Source organism: Gorilla gorilla, chromosome 13 (genome assembly GCF_029281585.2).
Source record: "Gorilla gorilla gorilla isolate KB3781 chromosome 13, NHGRI_mGorGor1-v2.1_pri, whole genome shotgun sequence".
In the NCBI taxonomy this organism is placed as follows: Eukaryota; Metazoa; Chordata; class Mammalia; order Primates; family Hominidae; genus Gorilla; species Gorilla gorilla.
This window is the reverse complement of record NC_073237.2, coordinates 126725682-126744500: the sequence shown is the minus strand read 5'-3', so window position 1 is coordinate 126744500 and position 18819 is coordinate 126725682. Positions and strand designations below refer to the sequence as shown.

The 18819-nt window shown below is 55.2% G+C and overlaps 1 protein-coding gene across 1 annotated transcript in view; it reads right to left on the bottom strand.

The window, feature by feature from the left end:
* HMCN2 (hemicentin 2) overlaps positions 1-18819 on the bottom strand; it is a 170223-nt gene that overhangs the window by 93275 nt on the left and 58129 nt on the right. The window contains exons 20-25 of the mRNA XM_055351348.2: positions 17037-17149; positions 16774-16933; positions 15272-15437; positions 4732-4859; positions 1383-1637; positions 296-382 (exon numbers count right to left, since the gene is read on the bottom strand). Of these exons, the coding sequence (XP_055207323.2) occupies positions 296-382; positions 1383-1637; positions 4732-4859; positions 15272-15437; positions 16774-16933; positions 17037-17149 (909 nt within the window). The remainder of the gene's footprint in view (positions 1-295; positions 383-1382; positions 1638-4731; positions 4860-15271; positions 15438-16773; positions 16934-17036; positions 17150-18819) is intronic.

Here is an 18819-nt window from a genome sequence, read left to right as displayed (position 1 = left end):
GGGCACAGGGGGGCAGGGCAGGGGTCACACTTGTCCACATTCTGAGTCACACCCTGGCTGTGTGACTTCAGGCAAGTCACTTAACCCCCTTGGGCCTGGATTGCCCCTAATAAAAAGGGGCAATAACACCATCCTGCAGGGTTGACAATGGGATGAACCACCTGGCATGCTGCTGACAAGGAGCATGTGCCCCGTGGGCCTGCCACGTGCAACCCAGGGCACTGGAACATGAGTGGGGATGCCTTCCAAGCCAGCCCACCCCACCTCCCCAGTCCCTCCCCAGACGCAGCTTCACCTCTGGCAGGGCACGGCAGGCTGGCATTCTCTCCGGCCACTCGCTCCAGCAGGCCGCTGGTCTCATCAGCCCCCCAGTGTGGTGGCTCTGTAGGGAGGCAACATGGCCACACTCCTACCTCGGGCCCAAAGCCTGGGACCCCTCAACCCCTGCCTCCAAGGAACCCAGGGCCAATGGGGAGGGTGTCCCCTTCTAGAATCCCAGCCCCTAGCCTCCTGGCAAGTCCAGTCAGGGCCAGGGGTACTGGCTCACCCTGCAGGGAGGCCCCATGGTGCAGCCACCAGGGCCGAGCCCCACAGGCTGGGGAGGCTGAGCTGTACCCTCAAACACAAGGGGCCATGAGTGGTCCCTCTCAGCAGTGGCTTTCCAAGCTTTTATTTATTTATTTGTTTGTTTATTTATTTATTTATTTATTTATTTATTTATTTATTTATTTATTTTAAGAGATGGGGTTTCACTATGTTGGCCAGACTGGTCTCGAACTCCTGGGCTCAAGCGATCCACCCACCTCGACCTCCCAAATTGCTGGGATTATAGGCATGAGCCACTGCACTCAGCCCCAAGCTTGTTTCAAATTCCTAATAGTGAAACTGCTAGCACCACTGATCCAGAACTTTCTATGCACCAGGTGCTTCACACATGCTCTCACATGGACCCCCCACATACTATTGGACCCACTTTGCAGGTGAGAAAACCGGGGTCAGAGAGTGTAGGTGACTGGCCTATGGTTGTCTGGATGGCCCTGAGTCCAGTGCCATTCCCTGGTTACTGCTCCAGGTGCCTCTGCCCACCCAGGTACTCAGGGGCCCCACAGGTCACCGCCCAAGGGTAAGGAGTACAGGGAACCCCTTCTGGGAGCTCTGAGGACCACCTGGTCCATACCCAAGGACTGACAAAGGCTCCTGGACACAGGATAGCCCCAAAGCTGTGGGGCTGGAAGGTCCCAGAAAGGGCCAGGGCTCTATCTGTCCCAGGAAGGAAGGGAACGGGCAGGCACAGAGCCCGGAACAGAGACGAGCACCTCCCAAATCCAGGCTGTGGCTGGGAGAGCTGGGGAGAAGCAGGTTCTGGGGCCAGGGAGACTCACCCAGCACCCTGAGCTCCATCTCCCAGGCATCCACCCCCGCGCTGTTGGAGGCCTCACAGCGGTACCTCCCGGCATCAGAGGTTCTGATGGCTGCGAAGTGGACGGAGCCCTGAGGCCCCCGGCCCTGCAACACCACGCCATCCTTGGACCAGCTCAGCTGGGGCTCTGGGTTGCCCTCAGCCACACAGTTCAGATCCAGGGCTTCTCCCACCAGCACCTTCAGAACCCGAGGGCCTGGCTGCACCTGAGGGGGGACTGAGGGGCCACAGGAGGGGTATCAAGGTTGGGGGACCCAGGCGAGAGGGTCCCAGAACCTAGGCCCAAGCCACATCTCAGATGTCACCAACCAGCAAAATTGTCATGGAGCATAATCAAAGTCTGGCAGGAAAAGACGTTGGGACACCTCACGTGGACTCCCCCAAAGTGAGTGAGCTCCGGTCTTTCACCTGAACACACGCACTCCTGAAAGACTCAACCCTTAGGGCTGAGCTTGTATATCCCTCTGCCCTCGCCAATGTGCCTGACATCATTTAAGAAGCGCCACTCGGGGCTGGGAGCAGTGGCTCACGCCTGTAATCTCAGAACTGTGGGAGGCCAAGGTGGGCAGATTGCCTGATGTCAGGCGTTTGAGACCAGCCCAGCCAACACGGCGAAACCCATCTCTACTACAAATACAAAAATGAGCTGGGCGTGGTGGCGCGCACCTGTAATCCCAACTACTCGGAGGCTAAAGCACGAGAATTGCTTGAACCCGGGAGGCGGTTACAGTGAGCTGAGATTGTGCCACTGCACTCCAGCCTGTGTGACAGAGGGAGGCTCTGTCTAAGGAAAAAAAAAAAAAAAAGGCGCCACTTGGGATTCATCCAGCTCAGTGCACAGGGGAAACTGAGGCAAGGCAGAGGGGTCGACTCATAATGGCTAAGCAAGGTTCGGAGGCAGCATGCGCAGAGGTGGCTCCAATCCCGGTTCAGCTCCTTATAGCCAAGGGACCCTGCTCCAGCCAGAGCCTCAGTTCCCCCTCATCACAACCCCTCCCGTCCCGCGGGATGAAATGAGGTGTGGCACTAAAGCAGCCAGCACAGAGCCCGGTGGCTGGCATGCTGTGGCTGCAGTCACTCCAGCTGGGCGTCACCGCTGCCCTGTCCTTCCCTCCCCCGGCCGTGGCTTCCTGTTCTTTCACATTTGTGGTTCCAAGTCACTTTCTCATCCTCCATCTCACTCGGTCCTTCCTACACGGCAAGTGATGCCATCCATGCCTGCACATTTTGCAGAGGGGGAAACTGAGGCTCAGAAAGGTTATATGACTTGGCCAGAGTCGCCCCCCTCCCTCAGGGGATAGGAGCTGGCACCAACCCTGGGTCTGAGTGTCCAAGGGTCCAGGCCCCTGCGGGGCCAAACTGGGTGGGCACAAAAGACTTCTCAGAGCCCAGGGGCCACCTTGCTCCAGGCACTGCATGGGACACTGGGACAAGTGTCCTGGACCCTCGAGGGATACTGAGGTGCACCCAACCCCTACGCAGCTTCTGAGAAGGAGCCTGGATATAAAACCACCCATGGGATCCTGGCTCTTGGGTGGAGACCAACCCCTTAGCCCAGGGCCTGGGTGCCCAGGGGCACAGAGAGCATGGATGTCCCGCCCATCTGTCGATCTCTCTCACACACAACCGCTGAAAACAATAACAGCTTCCACTGTTCTGAGCATTCAATGCCCACAATGGGATGGGCTTTATTGTGGCCTCACTTTATAGAGGAGGAAAGCAAATCTCAGAGAGGCCAAGTGACTGGCCTAAGGTCACACAGCCAGTCAGTAGCACAGTCAGGACTCAAACCCAGCTCTGTCAACGTTGAGGCCCTGCTTATTACACTGCCTCCCTGTTCCTGTGTCTCTCTCACACCCCCATGCAAACCCATGGGAACCCTGGAGCCCCTTCCCACTCTGGGCCTCAGCTTGTCCATCTGTAAAATGGGGTGTGAGCTTAGATCCGGGGCAGCACATTTTTTCTGTAAAGAGTTAGGTGGTCAGGATGCTGGGCTGTGAGGCCAGGCAGGCTCCCTCCACTTCTCACCTCTGCTGTCAGAGGGTAAAGCAGCCACAGGCAGCACATAGATGAACATGCATGGGCGCGTTCCAATAAAACTTGTATTTATAAACACTGAATTTTTGTTTTGTTTTGTTTTGTGTTGTTTGAGACAGGGTCTCGCACTGTTGCCCAGGCTGGAGTACAGTGGCACGATCACGGGTCACTGCAGCCTCGACCTCCTGGGCTCAAGCTATCTTCCCACCTCAGCCTCCTGAGTAGCTGGAACTACAGGTGCGGACCATTGCGAGTGGTTAATTTTTTATTTTTTGTAGAGATGGGGTCTTGCTATGCTGCCCAGGCTGGTCTCGAACTTCTGGGCCCAAGCCATCCTCCCACCTAGGCCTCCCAAAGTACTGGTATTACAGGCATGAGCCACTAAGTCTGGCTAACACTGAAATTTGAATTTCAGATAAATTTGAAATATCACAAAATATTATTTAGTTGGTTTTTTGTGCTTGTCCAATTATTTTAAAAAGTGGAAGCCATTCTTCACTGGCTCACGATCTCTGAAAACAGGAGGGCAGATTGGGCCCTGGGGCCATAGTTGGGCCTGTCTTGGATGCCTCTCAGGGTTCTTTCGGATGACGAGCGCCCTCCCTTTTCAGTGTATGACTCCCACTGGCTGGCTCCCTTTGAATGAGCCCCAGGGGAACACCCACTCCTGGGACCCCCCACCAGGCTGGGAATCAGAGGCATAGTGGGGTACGTAGGGGCCTTGGACTAGAGGAAGGGATACATGGAGAGAGAGCGGCACCCCCTGTTATAGGTGCACAAAGTGCCTCGTTGATGGCAGTGGTGGGAGCAGGGGCTCAGAAGGGCCTCTTGAGGGCATTAAGATGCTCCCAGCAGAAGGGGCTCTGTGGCACCTCACAGGCCTCTTCCCATCGCCACACCCTGGGCTCCCAGCTGGGCCTTGCGCACCAGGCAGAGACCCTCTCAGACCCACTTTCATGGGTTCCCCTCTGACCCCTGTCCTCCCAAACCCAGGTCCCCACTGTGCTCTGCCCTGTGTTTTTGGGGGCCTCTGAACAGCGTCTCCAGGACCCCTCAAGGGGTATGGGGAGAGGTGGAGAAAAAGGGTGGAGGAGGAGAGACAGGCCTGAGAGAGACAGGAAGTGGGGGTGGCAAAAGGAGGTGGCAGAGGCGCACGGAGAGGTGACAGAGCCTGACAGACCTGGGCGTGGGCTGCAGGAGGGGCACTGAGAGACCTGAGAGACAGGCAGGGTGATGGGGGACAGGGAGGGACTGGGGCTGCGAGCTGGTCCTACCTTGCACCCCAAGGATGTAGCAACGGGAGGCGGACCCGGCGGGGTTACTGGCTGTGCACTCATAGTGGCCGCTGTCACCCACCTGGACCTGGCCCAGACGCAGGGAGCCAGACGGGAGGAGGCCATACCTGCGGGAATGAGGAGCACCGGTGAGACCCCCACTGACCCCACCCCCATGGAAAGGCTTCAAGACCCAACTTGAACCAGCCACCTCCCCCAGGAAGCCTTCTGAGAATGAGCCAGCACCCACCATCTACCCCCACCCCCACCCCCGCCTCCATCCTCCCTGAACCACCAGGCCAGGGCCAGTTCTCATGCCTACTGGTGTAAGAGAAGAAGAGCACTGGACTAGGAGTCTGCTGGCTTGGGTTCGAGTCTAAACTCTAAATCCCTCCTAGCTGTGTGACCTCAGGCAAGTTGCTTCACCTCTTGGAGCCTCCATTTCCTCATCTGTAAAATGGGCATGCTAAGACGGCCTGTGTCTGGGCCAGGGCTGGTAAACGGAGTCTATCACAGGCTCAGCCCAGGGCCAGGAACCTGCCCACCACTTGACACCTGTTGACTGCGGGTGGCAACTCCCCTCCTCTGCCACACACACCTGCCCGGTGTGTGGGATGAAGAAGCTGGCAGCCCTGAGGCCCTCTGGTCCGGTGCCAGGGCCGGCCTGACTCTGACTGCAGTCGCTTGGTGCTCTTACGTCCAGAACTGTGTTGAGGGTCCTCAGGAGGAAGCTGCGGAGCCCCCACCCCTGCTGCCATCGTTGTCCTCCCCAATCTGGCTCAGCTTGATAAGTCACATCACCCCCATCCCACAGGGATCAAGGACCCCCAGTCAGGCTCCTGCAGCTGGGCTGGACCCCAAGGGCCCCCTGCAGACATGATGTCACTGGCCCATATGTGCTGGCTCCGCACAGCCCCTGCCTCCGTAAAATAGGGAGGACAGCTGCAGCCACTGACCCTGGCTGGCCTCAAGAGTACGCAGCCAACATGGGGGTGGGGGACTCCAAGGCCCAGTCGCTGGCCCTGCGCTCACCGGCTGGGCTCTAGAACCCAGCAGGCCCGGGATGCCTGGCCCCCACCTTGCTTTCTGCTGAGCTTCAATTTCCTCCTCTGCAAAACGGGGCTCACAAAGCCCCTTATAGAATCCTTAGGGCTCCTCACAGCCCCCACCTCGCAGGCAGCTGCAAGGATCACATGACATGGTGAGCAAAGTGCGGGCCATGCAGTCATTAAACAGGGCAACACCATCGGCAATTCTCGGGCTACCAGCTGAGAACTCTGTCTCCCCATCTGTAGAGTAGTGCAATGACACCCCCTTTCCAGCCACCCCCTCCATCCATTTGTCCCGAGCATCCAGCAGCCTCTTGGGACAAGTTCTCTGAGGATGGCTGTGGATGACACAGTGGGTGGTGTTCTCTAGAGATCAGGCACTGGGCTGGATTGCCTGGGTCTAACCTGCTAGGCCATGCGCTAGCTGTGTGAGGTTGGGCAAGTCACCTCACCCTTCCTGTGCCTAAGCCATCTCATTTTGGAAAATAGAGCCATCAGTTGTGCTCAATGCTCACAGGGTTGTCAAAAGAACTGAATGGCCTAATTCATAACACGGCGTCTGGAACAGAGAGGCCCTGAACAAAGGTCAGCTGCTTCCACGGAGACAAGAGCACATGCATAAATAATACACAAAGTTTTGCATGTTTTAAAACTTGCATCATGAGCTATATCACGATATAAATAGCATCATGAGTATATATGTAGGGCTAATTCACTCATTTTTGACTGTTGTGTAATATTCCCTTGTATGATCACACCACAATTTATTAACTTGCTCCCTTTTGAGTGGACATTTAAACATTCAGATCTTTATCTCTTCCTTCTTTCCCTCCTTCCTTCCTTCCTTCCTTCCCTCCTTTCTCTCTCTCTCTCTCTCTTTCACACTGCTCTATGTGTCTCACATGCACTGGAGCAGGTCTCCTGGGCTACAGGCTCACATCCTCTGCTCTCAAAGATCTTACACCTTGCAGGGGAGGGGTTCTCATCAGATTCTCCCAGCTGCATGTGAAACATGCTGATTCTCAGGCCCTACCCAGAGACTCATTCCATGGAGGAGGTAGGAATTGGGGTTTTACTAAAAAGCCCTAGGTAGCTGATACAAGTGGCTGCGGAACCGCCTCTGGGGAACCACTGCCTGGGGACATGAAGACGTGCCCCTTCCCCAAGAAGCAGCATGGCAGAGCAGATGGGTGCGGGTCTTTGACGGCAGGTGTCCTGGTGAGAACCACCATTCTGCCTCTTACAGACTGACCTCGGGCCAAGGATGCCATCTCCCTGAGTTTCAGCATCCTTATCTCGCGTGAACTGATATCACCCACACAAAGCCTGAGGTGCCGGGGACATTGTATGTGGATAACACCTGCTCATCTTTCAATACCGAGACATCACCTCCTCCAGGTTACCTAAACTGCCTTGCTATTAGTGTGACACAAATCCCCAGCCAGTGTCTGGGACCTCTCCGCAGTCTTCAGTCAGCTGGGCAGCCCTGAACAGGTTGCTCAGTCTTTATAGTGCAAAGGAATACACGAGAAAACACCACAGAAATATGTATGTGTCCTGGCAATGGGTAAACATTTCCCCCTGCGTAGCTCTCCTCTGTCTGCCACTCCAGCTTGAATGTTCTCTTCTACAGCTTTTTAAAAAATTAAATATGTTGACATGTCGACACCCACCAATCAACGGCCAAATCGATTTGATGCTGAAACTTATACCCTCAATCACATTCCAGGCTGGGATGCGGTCCCCTCCCTAGATTTCATCGCAACACCTGGGCTGGCAAACAGGGACGATGTGGGCCAGTAGGAAGAGGTCTGGGCTAGAAACTGGAGTTCTGGGTCCGAGGTTCAACTGTGCTTCAGACATGCTGTGCAGCCCCAGGCAGGGCAGTCAACATCTCTGAACCCCATTTCATATTTGAAAAGGCAGCACACAGTCTGGGTAACACAAGGAGACCTCATCTCTACAAAAAATAAAAAACTAGCTGGGCATGGTGGCACATGCCTGTGGTCCCAGCTAATTGAGAGGCTGAGTTGGGAGGATCACTCAAGCCCAGGAGATTGAGAGCTCTGGTTGTGCCACTGTACTCCAGCCTGGGCAATGGGGCAAGACTCTGTGAAGAAAAATAAAGGGGGAGGGAGGGAGAGAGAGAGAGAGAGAGAAGAGAGAGAGAGAGAGGGAGAGGGAAAGGGAGAGAAAGAGAGAAAGACAGAGAGAAAGAGAGAAGAGAGAGAGAAAGAAAGACAGAAAGAAAGAGCAGCTCCAGACTCTAATCTGAGAAGTTGCCCTCCAGAACTTTAAGGACCATAGAACCCCTACTCCCCTCCTCACCAAACCCTTAAAAAGATAGGAAATGGGGGCTTCTGAAAAAAAAAAAAAACTTCCAAAAGTGTTAACAAGTCACACCAATAAAAGTGGGTATCTTATCTTTCTTAGGAGCATCCAAGATCATTTCCTAGAAGGAGGATTCTGCTTGCTACATCATCAAGGAAGAAATGGGGGAATCCATTTTACAGATGGACAAGCTGAGGCCAAAGGATCCAGGACCTGCCCAGCAGAGCCTGTGTCTGCTCTAAATGCCAAACTGGCCACATCCTCACCTGCTCTCAAGCCCTCTGTGGCTGCCCACTGCTCCCTGACAAAACCCAAGCACAGTACTATGGCCTGTGTGGACCTACGCAGACCAACCCCAACTCCCCTGCATCCCTGCATGGGGGCACTGGACCACCGTTCCTCCGCAGGGGGCCAGGCCCATCTCACCAGCCCTCCTTGGCACATGCTGTTCCTTCTACCTGGGACACACCTGCACTTCCCATTCACCTGGATGATACTTGATTCATCTTCCAATACAGAGACATCACCTCCTCCAGGAAGGCTGACTTGATGCCCTAGGCTGGTAAGTCCATCCTGTAGGCTCCCACAGCTGCCTGAACATCCTGCCATCATAGCCTTCACCACACTGGCTTGTCACCACCTGTCACCTGCCTGCCTGTGGCTCCAAGGGGACATCCGTCTTATTTCTCTTGGTATCTCCAGGACCTGCTCAGATCTGGCACAGAGAGATGCCTTATCATGACCCTGCGCATGCTCTGCGGAGACTCAGGGAAAAGGTGAAGCTGCAGCTATGGGCCTGGGGTTTCGAGGGCAGCCCACCGCCTGCTCCTTCTGCCCCCTACCACTCTCCCGCTACATTCCCAGAAGCTCAGTGGGAGGTTTGGGGGCTGCAGCCCAGCAGGGAAGGGGAGGCAGCAGCGGAGAGATGGGAGAAAGGGAAGAGGCCAGAGTCTCCGAGGAACAGGCTGCTGTTGGGCACGTGGTGTGATGAGTGGGGTAGACTTCATCGCGGCGTGCACGGCCAGATGGCTCCGTGCAGCGCCCAGATGAGAGTGGAGAGGTTTGAGGGGAATTTCCTGTTTATGACATCCATCTGGCTTGAGACCCTGCAGTGAGGCGCACGCAGATGTCAGAGTGGTGGGGAGAAGCAAGAGGGGCCCACGGGGCAGAGGGCTGCCCAGAGAGACCAAAGGGCATCTGGTAGGGAGTGCCAGGAATAATGCCAGTTCCCAGGCCTCACCTGTCTGCCTCATCCCCGGCACACACCTTTGCTGCACTCAGGGAAGCCTCCCCTGCTGCCCCAGGCAATACCCTGCCTCCCATTACATGCTTCCCATGCCACTCTGCAGTTTACCACGCCTGTCATTACGCTGTCTGATGGCTCCGTGAGGGGAGGAGCCAGGTGTGCCCAGGTCCCTGGCATGCCCCAGTTCAGCATGGGCCCTGGCCTGGCCCACAGTGGGTGTTCAATAAATATTTCATGGTAAACTGCAGCTGTTCCCTGTCCATGCCACACTCTCCCTTCACCGCCTTCATTGACACGGGTCCCTGCTCTCCCTCCCTCCCCCCAGACCTTCCACCATCTCAATACTGCCCTCCTGCCCTTCCCAGACCCCCGCTGTCTCCCACATTGCTGTTTTTGCTGCCTCTGTCTATAAAGCATCCAGGAGCAGGGCCGGCAGCTGTGGAATGAACGGCACTCCCCCCAGAGTCACCCAGCCTGCTGCAGGGCTGGTTCTCAGCACAGAGTGCACAGTCAGGCAACACTCAACAGGTGCCCACTATGCACTAGTGGACGCCAGCCCTGTCTGCTGGGTCCAGGACGGGGCCTGAACCTGGGCAGGCGGCCTGGAGAGAACTCCTCCCGGAAACCACTGCCCCAACTCGTGTCTTCTTCCTGTAGCCTGACCAGGATCGCAGACCCGTGAGGAGGCCACATGAGGGAAGGTCATGCTGGAGAAATTCAGGAGGAGGTGCCTGAGACACGCCAAGGGGCCAAGCACAATAAGTAGGCAGGGGGAGACGGAGCCAGCGCCATTGCATGAGCCCGGAGAGCGTAAGCCCTGCGATGCTGGTGCTGCTGAGGATGGTGCTGACGCCAGCCACAGCTGTCAACTATTGAGCGCTTCCTGTGGGTCACTGTGCCACTAAGTACGCTCTCACTTAGAATCCCAACAGCCAGACCCACCAGGCAGGCAGACCCACTACCACACCCCCTTTTGCAGAGGAGAAGACTGAGCCTCCAGAGGTGTGGTCCTGGTGTCCACGGCCACTGAGCTGGCCAGGGCACAGCGAGGACTGGACCCTCACACCGTGCGACCATGTTCCTTCCTAACCGCCATGGTGATCTAAACGTCCGGCTCTGAAGGTGAGGAAACTTAAATATTCTCCAGAAAGACAGCCACTGCCCACAGGCTGACCGGACGGACTCCAGAGCCACCAGACCAGAAACCAACAAGGGCTTTGAGGATCCACCAAGCTGGGCAGTCCAGGCACACCACTGGCTTGCAGAGAGCAGCGAGCTGCTTTCCCTGCCACAAGTCACCAGATCCCAGCTGCAGGCCTCACCTCTCACCTCTAATGAGCCGGCCCAGTGGTCCCCTTCCAGGAGAAGGGTGGGTGGGCAGCCTGTCCTGCAGTGTGCTTGGGAAGGGGCAGAGGAGGGTGGTGGGGGTATCAAAGGAAGAAAACCTGGAAGAACGAGATAGAAACGCACCATCCTCTCACTGCCCCCACACCGCGCTGGGATTAGGGACTTGGCCCTGTGTGGAATGCTGGCCGGCTGCCTCCGGGAGCCACAGCCAGAGCCAGGAGTGCTCACAGCCGTCCCATCTCCTCATCAGAATCCCAAACAAACATTGTTGCCTGGAAACACTGCCTCGCCCCAGCATCCCTGGGCTGAATCATGGGACCAGAGCCCCGAGATGCTCTCTGGCCACCATCGCCTGTCCAACCCTTTCATTTCTCAAACAGAAAGGCTGAGGCCCAGGGAGGGGAGAGGGGAAGGGTCTTGTTTGAGGTCACCGGGCGAGCTGGGGTGAAGCTGGGATGGGACCCCAGGTCTTCTGCCACCTGACCTCACACACAGCCCAAGCCCATGTCTTCTGTCTCCGAGGCTGCAACACAATCCTGGGCATAGGATACTGCTCAGTCAATGCTGCTGACTTCAATTTTGAATTTGCAACTTGGATGTCTTTTTCAAAAATAAGTCCCACAGGAAAGAAGCACTCAGTGACCATTCCCACCCTCAGACTTCACCGTTGGCTTTTGGGACCGTCCCGCAAGGAACCGACCCAGGAGATAAAGAGGAACATTGTGCAAAGCTGCTCCAACAGTCCCATTTATGACCGCGAGAGCTGGCAACATGGCCGTGCCCCACACAGAGCAATGACTTAGCGATGATGGGAGCCGAGCGCCCTGGAATGTTATTTTGCCCTTTTTTTTTTTTTTTTTTTTTTTTTTTTAAGACAGAGTCTTGCTCTGTTGCAAGGATGGAGTGCAGTGGCACGATCTTGGCTCACTGCAACCTTCACCTCCCAGGTTCAAGCGATTCCCCTGCCTCAGCCTCCCGAGAAGCTGGGACTACAGGCGCGCACCACCACGTCCGGCTATTTGTGTGTGTGTGTGTGTGTGTGTGTGTGTGTGTGTGTGTGTGTGTGTGTGTGTGTGTGTGTTTTAGTAGAGACAGGGTTTCACCATGTTGGCCAGGATGATCTTGATCTCCTGACCTCGTGATCCGCCTTCCTTGGCTTCCCAAAGTGCTGGGATTACAGGCATGAGCCACCATGACCGGTCTATTTTGCCCTTCAAAAGGAAAAGCAAGTGACGTGGGCCAGAATGAATCGAGAAAATGGGTAAAAGAGAAAAGGAATCCGTGATGAGGAGGAAATATAAGATGCACGAGGTTTAATTTTAGAACAGCCCCTACAAGGATAAGAGCCGCTCCAAAGGGACTGGGATGCAGCTGGGCGGCTCAGAACTTCACGGCTTCTGAGGTTCCTAGGATGCTTCCTCTGTGAGCACTTGCTGACTTGGGGGGGTCGAAGATACCTAGGAGTTCAGAGAGCAGTGGCCCACCTGATACGTGTGTCCCTGTGCGTGCGTCTATGTGTGTCTGCGTGTCTGTGCATGTTGGGACCCAGCCCCAGGAGCTGCAGGGTCAGGGTCCACATCCCCACACCCCATGTGTTTCTGTTTCCTCCTCAGTGCACTGGGCATGGTGCCATCCACCCCAACCACTTCCAGGGCGCTGGCAGGAGAGGGCCACCCCTGGACAAGGGGAATGGAGCGGGCCGCAGAGGCTCAGCACATCTTGGCTCTCAGCCCTGACTACACCGCAGAATTCCCCACGGACAGGAGAAGGGGCTGCCGTGGAGCCCTGTCCTTGGGGCAGCTCAGCAAGGAAGAGGAGCAAGGGAGCAGGGGAGGGGGGAGGGGGGCGTGGAGGGCTGCTGGCCCCTGTCTGTCAAGAGATGAGCACCTACGACTCACCAGACGCATCAGCCAGATAAGTGCTCCGTTTTCAGAAGGGCAGGTTTGAGGCTGAGCCTGGGGACGTCCTTGGAGAAGGAAGGACAAGGAAGACAAGGGAGAGGGGAAGGGAGGGGAAGGGGAGGAGGAGGGAAAGGGAAGAGGGAGACAGGAGGGGAAGAGGAAGAGGATGTAGGGAACAGGGGGAGGGGAGGAGGAAGCAGACAGACAGAAAGTCTCACTGTGTGTTTTCCAAGGGGCTTTTTAAGTCTCTGTGTTCTGGTCGAGTCACTGAGGGACGGAGGGGGTGTGGTGTGTCTGTGAGAGGCTGAGCGTGCTTCTGTGTGTGGACACTGCCAGTGTGGGGCAGGGAGGGAACCAGAGGACCCAGAGCCTGCGAACAAAGCTTCAAGTACAATCAAAAGTGAGGCTATGGCCAGGCACAGTGGCTCACGCCTGTAATCCCAGCACTTTGGGAGACCAAGGCGGGTGGATCACCTGAGGCCAGGAGTTCGAGACCAGCCTGACCAAGATGGTGAAACCCCGTCTCTACTAAAAATACAGAAATTAGCTGGGCATGGTGGCAGGTGCCTGTAATTCCAGCTACTCGGGAGCCTAAGGCAGGAGAATCAGTTGAACCAGGGAGGCGGAGGTTGCAGTGAGCTGAGATTGCACCACTGCACTCCAGCCTGGCAACAGAGCGAAACTCCGTCTCCAAAAAAAAAAAAAAAGTGAGGCTATTCACAGTCACCAAAATGTGGAAACAGCCCCAGTGCACATCAGCTGATGAGTGGACACACAAAAGGTGAGCACCCACAGGATGGGACACTATTTGGCCATTAAAAGGAAGCAAGCACTCATCTGGCTACGACATGGATGAACCTGGAAGACATTGAGTTAGGTGACAGAAGCCAGACACGAAAGGCCCCATGTAATTCATTTTTATGAAATGTCCAGAATAGGCTGAAAGCAGATCAGTGGCTGTCAGGGGCTGCAGTGGGGCTGGAGCAGAAATGGGGGGCTGGTGACTGCCAATGAGTATGAAGTTTTTTTGGGAGGGTGACGAACATGTTCTAAAACTGATCATGGTGATGGCTGCACAGTCTGAATATACTAAAAACACTGAACTGTGTCCTTTAAATAAGCGAATGATACAGTATGTGAATTACATCTCAATAAAGGTTTTATATTTAAAAAGCAGGTGACAATTGAGATAACAGGTGTGGTAGGAGGAGGATAAATGTGTAAAAGCTGGAGAGGATGTCTCAGTTTGTGAACAGCAACAGCAGGGAAATCATATGAAAGGGAGCGAGTTTTCAGCACATCTGACTTCCTAAGCACTGCACATCCGTCATTACCCCATGAGGGTGCTATTTAAATAACGTCCACTTTGCAGATGGAGGAACAGGCCAAGAGGAGCCAGTGGCCACCCGAGGTTGCGTGACTCAGAAGGGAGCAGGCAGTTCGGCACCGGGTCTGCGGAACTCCAGGGCCTGAGCACTTAACCCCACCCCCGCCTCCCAGCACATTTTCCTCCTTATTTAGATAAACTCTCAGAATCTCCCAAATCTGGAGATAAAACAATGTAAGCCAGCACGAAGTGAAGAGGGCAAGGGAGAGGGAACACAACACAACTCTAGGATTGCAAAAGTGGCTTTCGCAAATTTACAGCTCCCAGCTGACCTATTAATGCACCACGGCGAGGAGGGGTGAACAAATGGGAATGCAGTTCCCATTTCAGTAACAAGCCATAGATCAACACGCATCCTCCAGCTGAGGGCCACCACCCAGCCACGGAGCTAGGACCGGGCTTTCTAGGGGAGCTGTGGGCTCCCACGGCCCCCGCCACACCCCCACCCTACAACATAGAGCTGCAGCAACGCCAAGAGGGCATGGGGGGCCCCACCGATGATGCCCAGGGCCGGCTCCCTGGGCCCCCGCCACCTCTAGGGGTGCCCGGCTGCAAGGATTGGCAGGACTCACCAAACAGATGTTCTGAGATGCACTGACACATGGTGGGGGCGGGGGTCACGTTACAGGGCAGGCTGCTCCGAGACCTTCTGAGTCTGGAACATCTCAAAGACCCTGCCAGGGCTGATGTCACCAGACTGAGCCACAGAACCCCCCAGCCAGGGGCAAGGGCCCTAGCATCCCCCACATCCCCTCCTGGGGGGTACGGCGTGGCTTTGAAGGACACCCAAGCCAGCCTCCTCCCTGTCCGCCCACTCCCAGGATCAAGGACCGGGAGCAGCTGAGTCAGACAGCCCAGCCGCCAGACACCTGGTCTGCAGAGCAGGCATGGGGGTGGTGTGTGTCGTGGCGGGGACGTGGTCCCAGCCCTGGCTTTGCTCTTTCCTAGCTGGGCGATGGCGAGCAGCTCACTCCCTGGCTGAGTGTCAGTGTCCTGTTAGATATCAAGGGTGGCTGTGCAGATTAAATGGGATCCTGCAGGCAATGCCCCGTGCATGTTATTTCAGATGGGGAGTCTCACCCTGGGCTTCCAGGCACCCTCTAGAGGCCCCTTCCAGGCTTCTGGGGCCCCGTGGACAACAGCCTTGTGTGCAGAAGCCCAGGAGCACCCTATGGGAGAGACTGCAGGGTCCAAGACACCCGCTGGGTCACTGGTCACCTGAGGCAGGTTTCCCTCCAGCCCTAAGCTCTGTCCCTTGAGGCCATGGGACTGGGGTTACCTGTTGGTGATGGGCGGTACAGGGCGGGAGTCCTTCGTCCAGGTGACCAGTGGGGGTGGGGAGCCCTTGGCCTCGCAGTCCAGGGTCACTTCTTCGCCAGCCTTCGCTGTGACTCGCAGAGGCACGTCTGCATTACGTGACCCGTTCATATGGATCCTGGGTTTGGCTGCGGGGAGAGTAAGCAGGGCCTGTCAGCAGGGCAGAGGGGACTAGGGTCCATGAGCGCCCTGGGCCATGGGGCAGCTCCCCCAGGAGGCACAGCCAGTACTGCACCCTCGACCTTCAGGAGGTCCAGAAGGTGGATGTGGCTGTCAGAAGGGTGGCAGTCCAGATTGGAGGTGGGACTCAGGTCCCAGGGTTTTCACTCAGTCCTCCCCTACCCACCTCCCCACCACCACCTTGCTCTGAGGACCCTGACCCGGTCCCTCCTGCCCCAGGATCTGTGCCTTCTCTGGCTTCTCTTCATTCTGCTGTCCCTCCCCCAGGGACATTCTGAAAGGCTCTGAACTCCTCCTCTCTCTCTACCTTCTCCTTGCTCATTCACTTATTCCCATGATATCAGCCACCAAAGAATGCACAGACCCTCCCTCTGGACCTCTCGAAGCCTGGTGAGGGATTGATGGCAATCTGTGCATGTCACTTCTCTCTCACCTTAAGGTGAAGACCCTTCGCCGGCAGAAACAGCATGGTACCCTTCCTTCCTCCCCCCTCCCCACCTCTGCCTTTCTACCTTGGAGCTCATACAAGGAAGGCACTCGCTACCTGTCTGAGCAGCAACAATGAAAGAAGCTAGCCAGTTGGGGACATCAAACCCATCTAGCCCTCCCGTGTTCCCCGTACATTTGTAGTTCAAAGGAAATGCTCCCCCATTAGGAATTTTTTTTTTTTGTAATACAAAAATATTGACTGTAAGGGTCTATGAGAGAAAAAGCCTGGCTTATACATTTGCTCACTCCTCCCAGACGTATTTACTGAGCGCCAGCCCTATGGGGAATGCTGCGGACGGCAGTGAAGGAGACAGGTCCCGCACCATCTTCACAGCCTTTAGGGTCCTTTGGCAATACTGGTACCAAAAAGCTCACTATGTGATTAATTATTGAATCATAGCTGTGATGGGTGCCAGGAAGGGGATATTCCACAGTTTACAGCAAGGTGACTTGACCAGCCTGGGGGAACAGGGAGAGCTGAGATCTGACAGATGGGAGCAGTCAGCTGGGCCCAGAGGTGGGGGAACAGCATTCCAAGCAGAAGGAACTACATGTGCACAAGCCCTGAGGCAGGTTGGACCATTCCAGAAACAGAAAGGAGACCAGAGGGTCTGGGGCAGAGAGAGGCGGGTGAGAGGGCTGCTGGGGACGCGGGTCCTGTGCAGAGCCACGTGTCTTTGCAGGACTTGCTGATGCAACAGCTTCCCTGCCTCAGGCTCCACAGGGCCGAGGTGGGACTCTCTGTCTCCACAGCCACTGAGCCCCCTCTCCCAGGACAGGGTTGGCATCACTCACTGTTGACAGAAAGTCGCATCTCCTGGCTAGAAAAGCCCACGGTGTTGGTGGCCGTGCAGACATAGGCCCCTGCGTCCTGGGCAGACGGCTGGGCGATGAGCAGGGTGCCCTCCTTACTCACATTGTAGTGGGGACCTCTGGAGGTCAGGGCATTGGTTTCCTAGGGCAGAGGCACAGGTGACATCAGCGAAGCCCACACCTCCGCCCCATGACACATTGGGCCTACCTCTCCAGTTACCCTCTCGGTAACAGGCACTGCTTACCTTGGTCCACGTGATGGTGGGGGCGGGAACTCCTGAAGCGACGCAGGGAAGAGAGGCCGGAACCCCTTCATTGGTGATATGGTGGGTGGCAGTGGGATGGATTCTAGGTGGCACTGTTATAAATAAACCAATGTCAAAGCCAAGGCTCATTGCAGCATCATTCACAGTGGCCAAAAGGTAGAAACAGCCCAAATGTCCATCAGCGATGCATGGGCACACAGCATGCGGTGTGTGCACACAACGGAAGAGTATTCATCCTTAAAAAGGAAGGAAATTAATTCCAGCTATATGACATTCTGGAAAAGGCAAAGCAGTCAGACACGGTGGCTCATGCCTGTAATCCCAGCACTTTGGGAGGCTGAGGCGGGACAATCACTTGAGGTCAGGAGTTCGAGACCAGCCTGGCCAACTTGGTGAAACTCCGCCTCTACTAAAATTACAAAAATTAGCTGCGCATGGTGGTGCATGCCTTGTAATCCCAGCTACTCGGGAGGCTGAGGCAGGAGAATTGCTTGAACTGGAAGGCGGAGGTTGCAGTGAGCAGAGATTGCACAACTGTACTTCAGCCTGGGAGACATAGTGAGACTCTTGTCTCCAAAAAAAAAAAAAAAGAAGAAGAAGAAGAAAAGACAAAACTAGATCAGTGGTTGCCAGGTTGGGGGAGGAAGGGATGAAGAGGCAGAGCCCAGAGGATTTTTAGGGCAGTGAAGCTACTCCAGGTGATATTGCAGTGATGGGTCACTGCATTTGTCCAAACCCACAAAATAAACAACACCAAGGCTGGGTGCAGTGGCTCACACCTGTAATCTCAGCACTTTGGAGGCCAAGGTGGGCGGATCACCTGAGATCAGGAGTGCGAGACCACCTTGGCCAACAGGGTGAAACCCTGTCTCTACTAAAAATACAAAAATTAGACCGGTACAGTGGCGGGCGCCTGCAGTCCCAGCTACCCAGGAGGCTGAGGCAGGAGAATTACTTGAACCCGGGAGGTGGAGGGTGCAGTGAGCTGGGATTGCGCCACTGCACTCCAGCCTGGGCCATAGAGTGAGACTCTGTCTCAAAAAAAATAAAAATAAAAAATAAAAAAACCACTAAGAGGGAACCCATCTAAAATAAAAATAAAAATAAAAAATAAAACAAATAAACACCACCAAGAGGGAACCCCAGTGTAAACTATGGGATTTGGAGTGATGATGACGTGTCTTCAGTGCTAACAACGGGCCGCCCTGGTGGGGGATGTTGACAGTGAAGAAGGCTGCGCGTGGCAGGAACCAGGGTTATGTGGGAAATCTCTGTACCTTCCGCTCAGTTTTTCTGTAAACTTAAACTGTTCTTAAAAGTCCAGTCTGTTTTTTTAAAAGGAATAAAATTCTGACACATGCTACACCGTGGATGAACCTTAAAAACATGCTAAGTGAAATCACAGACATAGGAGGACAAATACTGTAAGATTCCACTTCTATGAAGTCCCTAGATACGCAAGTTCATAGAGATAGGAGGCAGAAGGGTGGCTCCCAGGGGGCTGAGGGGAGACGGGAATGGGGAGCTAATGTTTAATGAGGACAGAGTTTCAGTTCAGGATGATGAGAAAGTCCTGGAGATGGATAGCGGTGATAGTGTGAAATGTGAATGTACTAACACCACTGCACACCTAAACATTGTCAAATGATACACGTCATGTTATGTATATTTGACAATTTTAAAAGCTTTCAGGCCAGGCACGGTGGCTCATGCCTGTAATCCCAGCACTTGAGGAGGCTGAGGCGGGTGGATCACCTGAGGT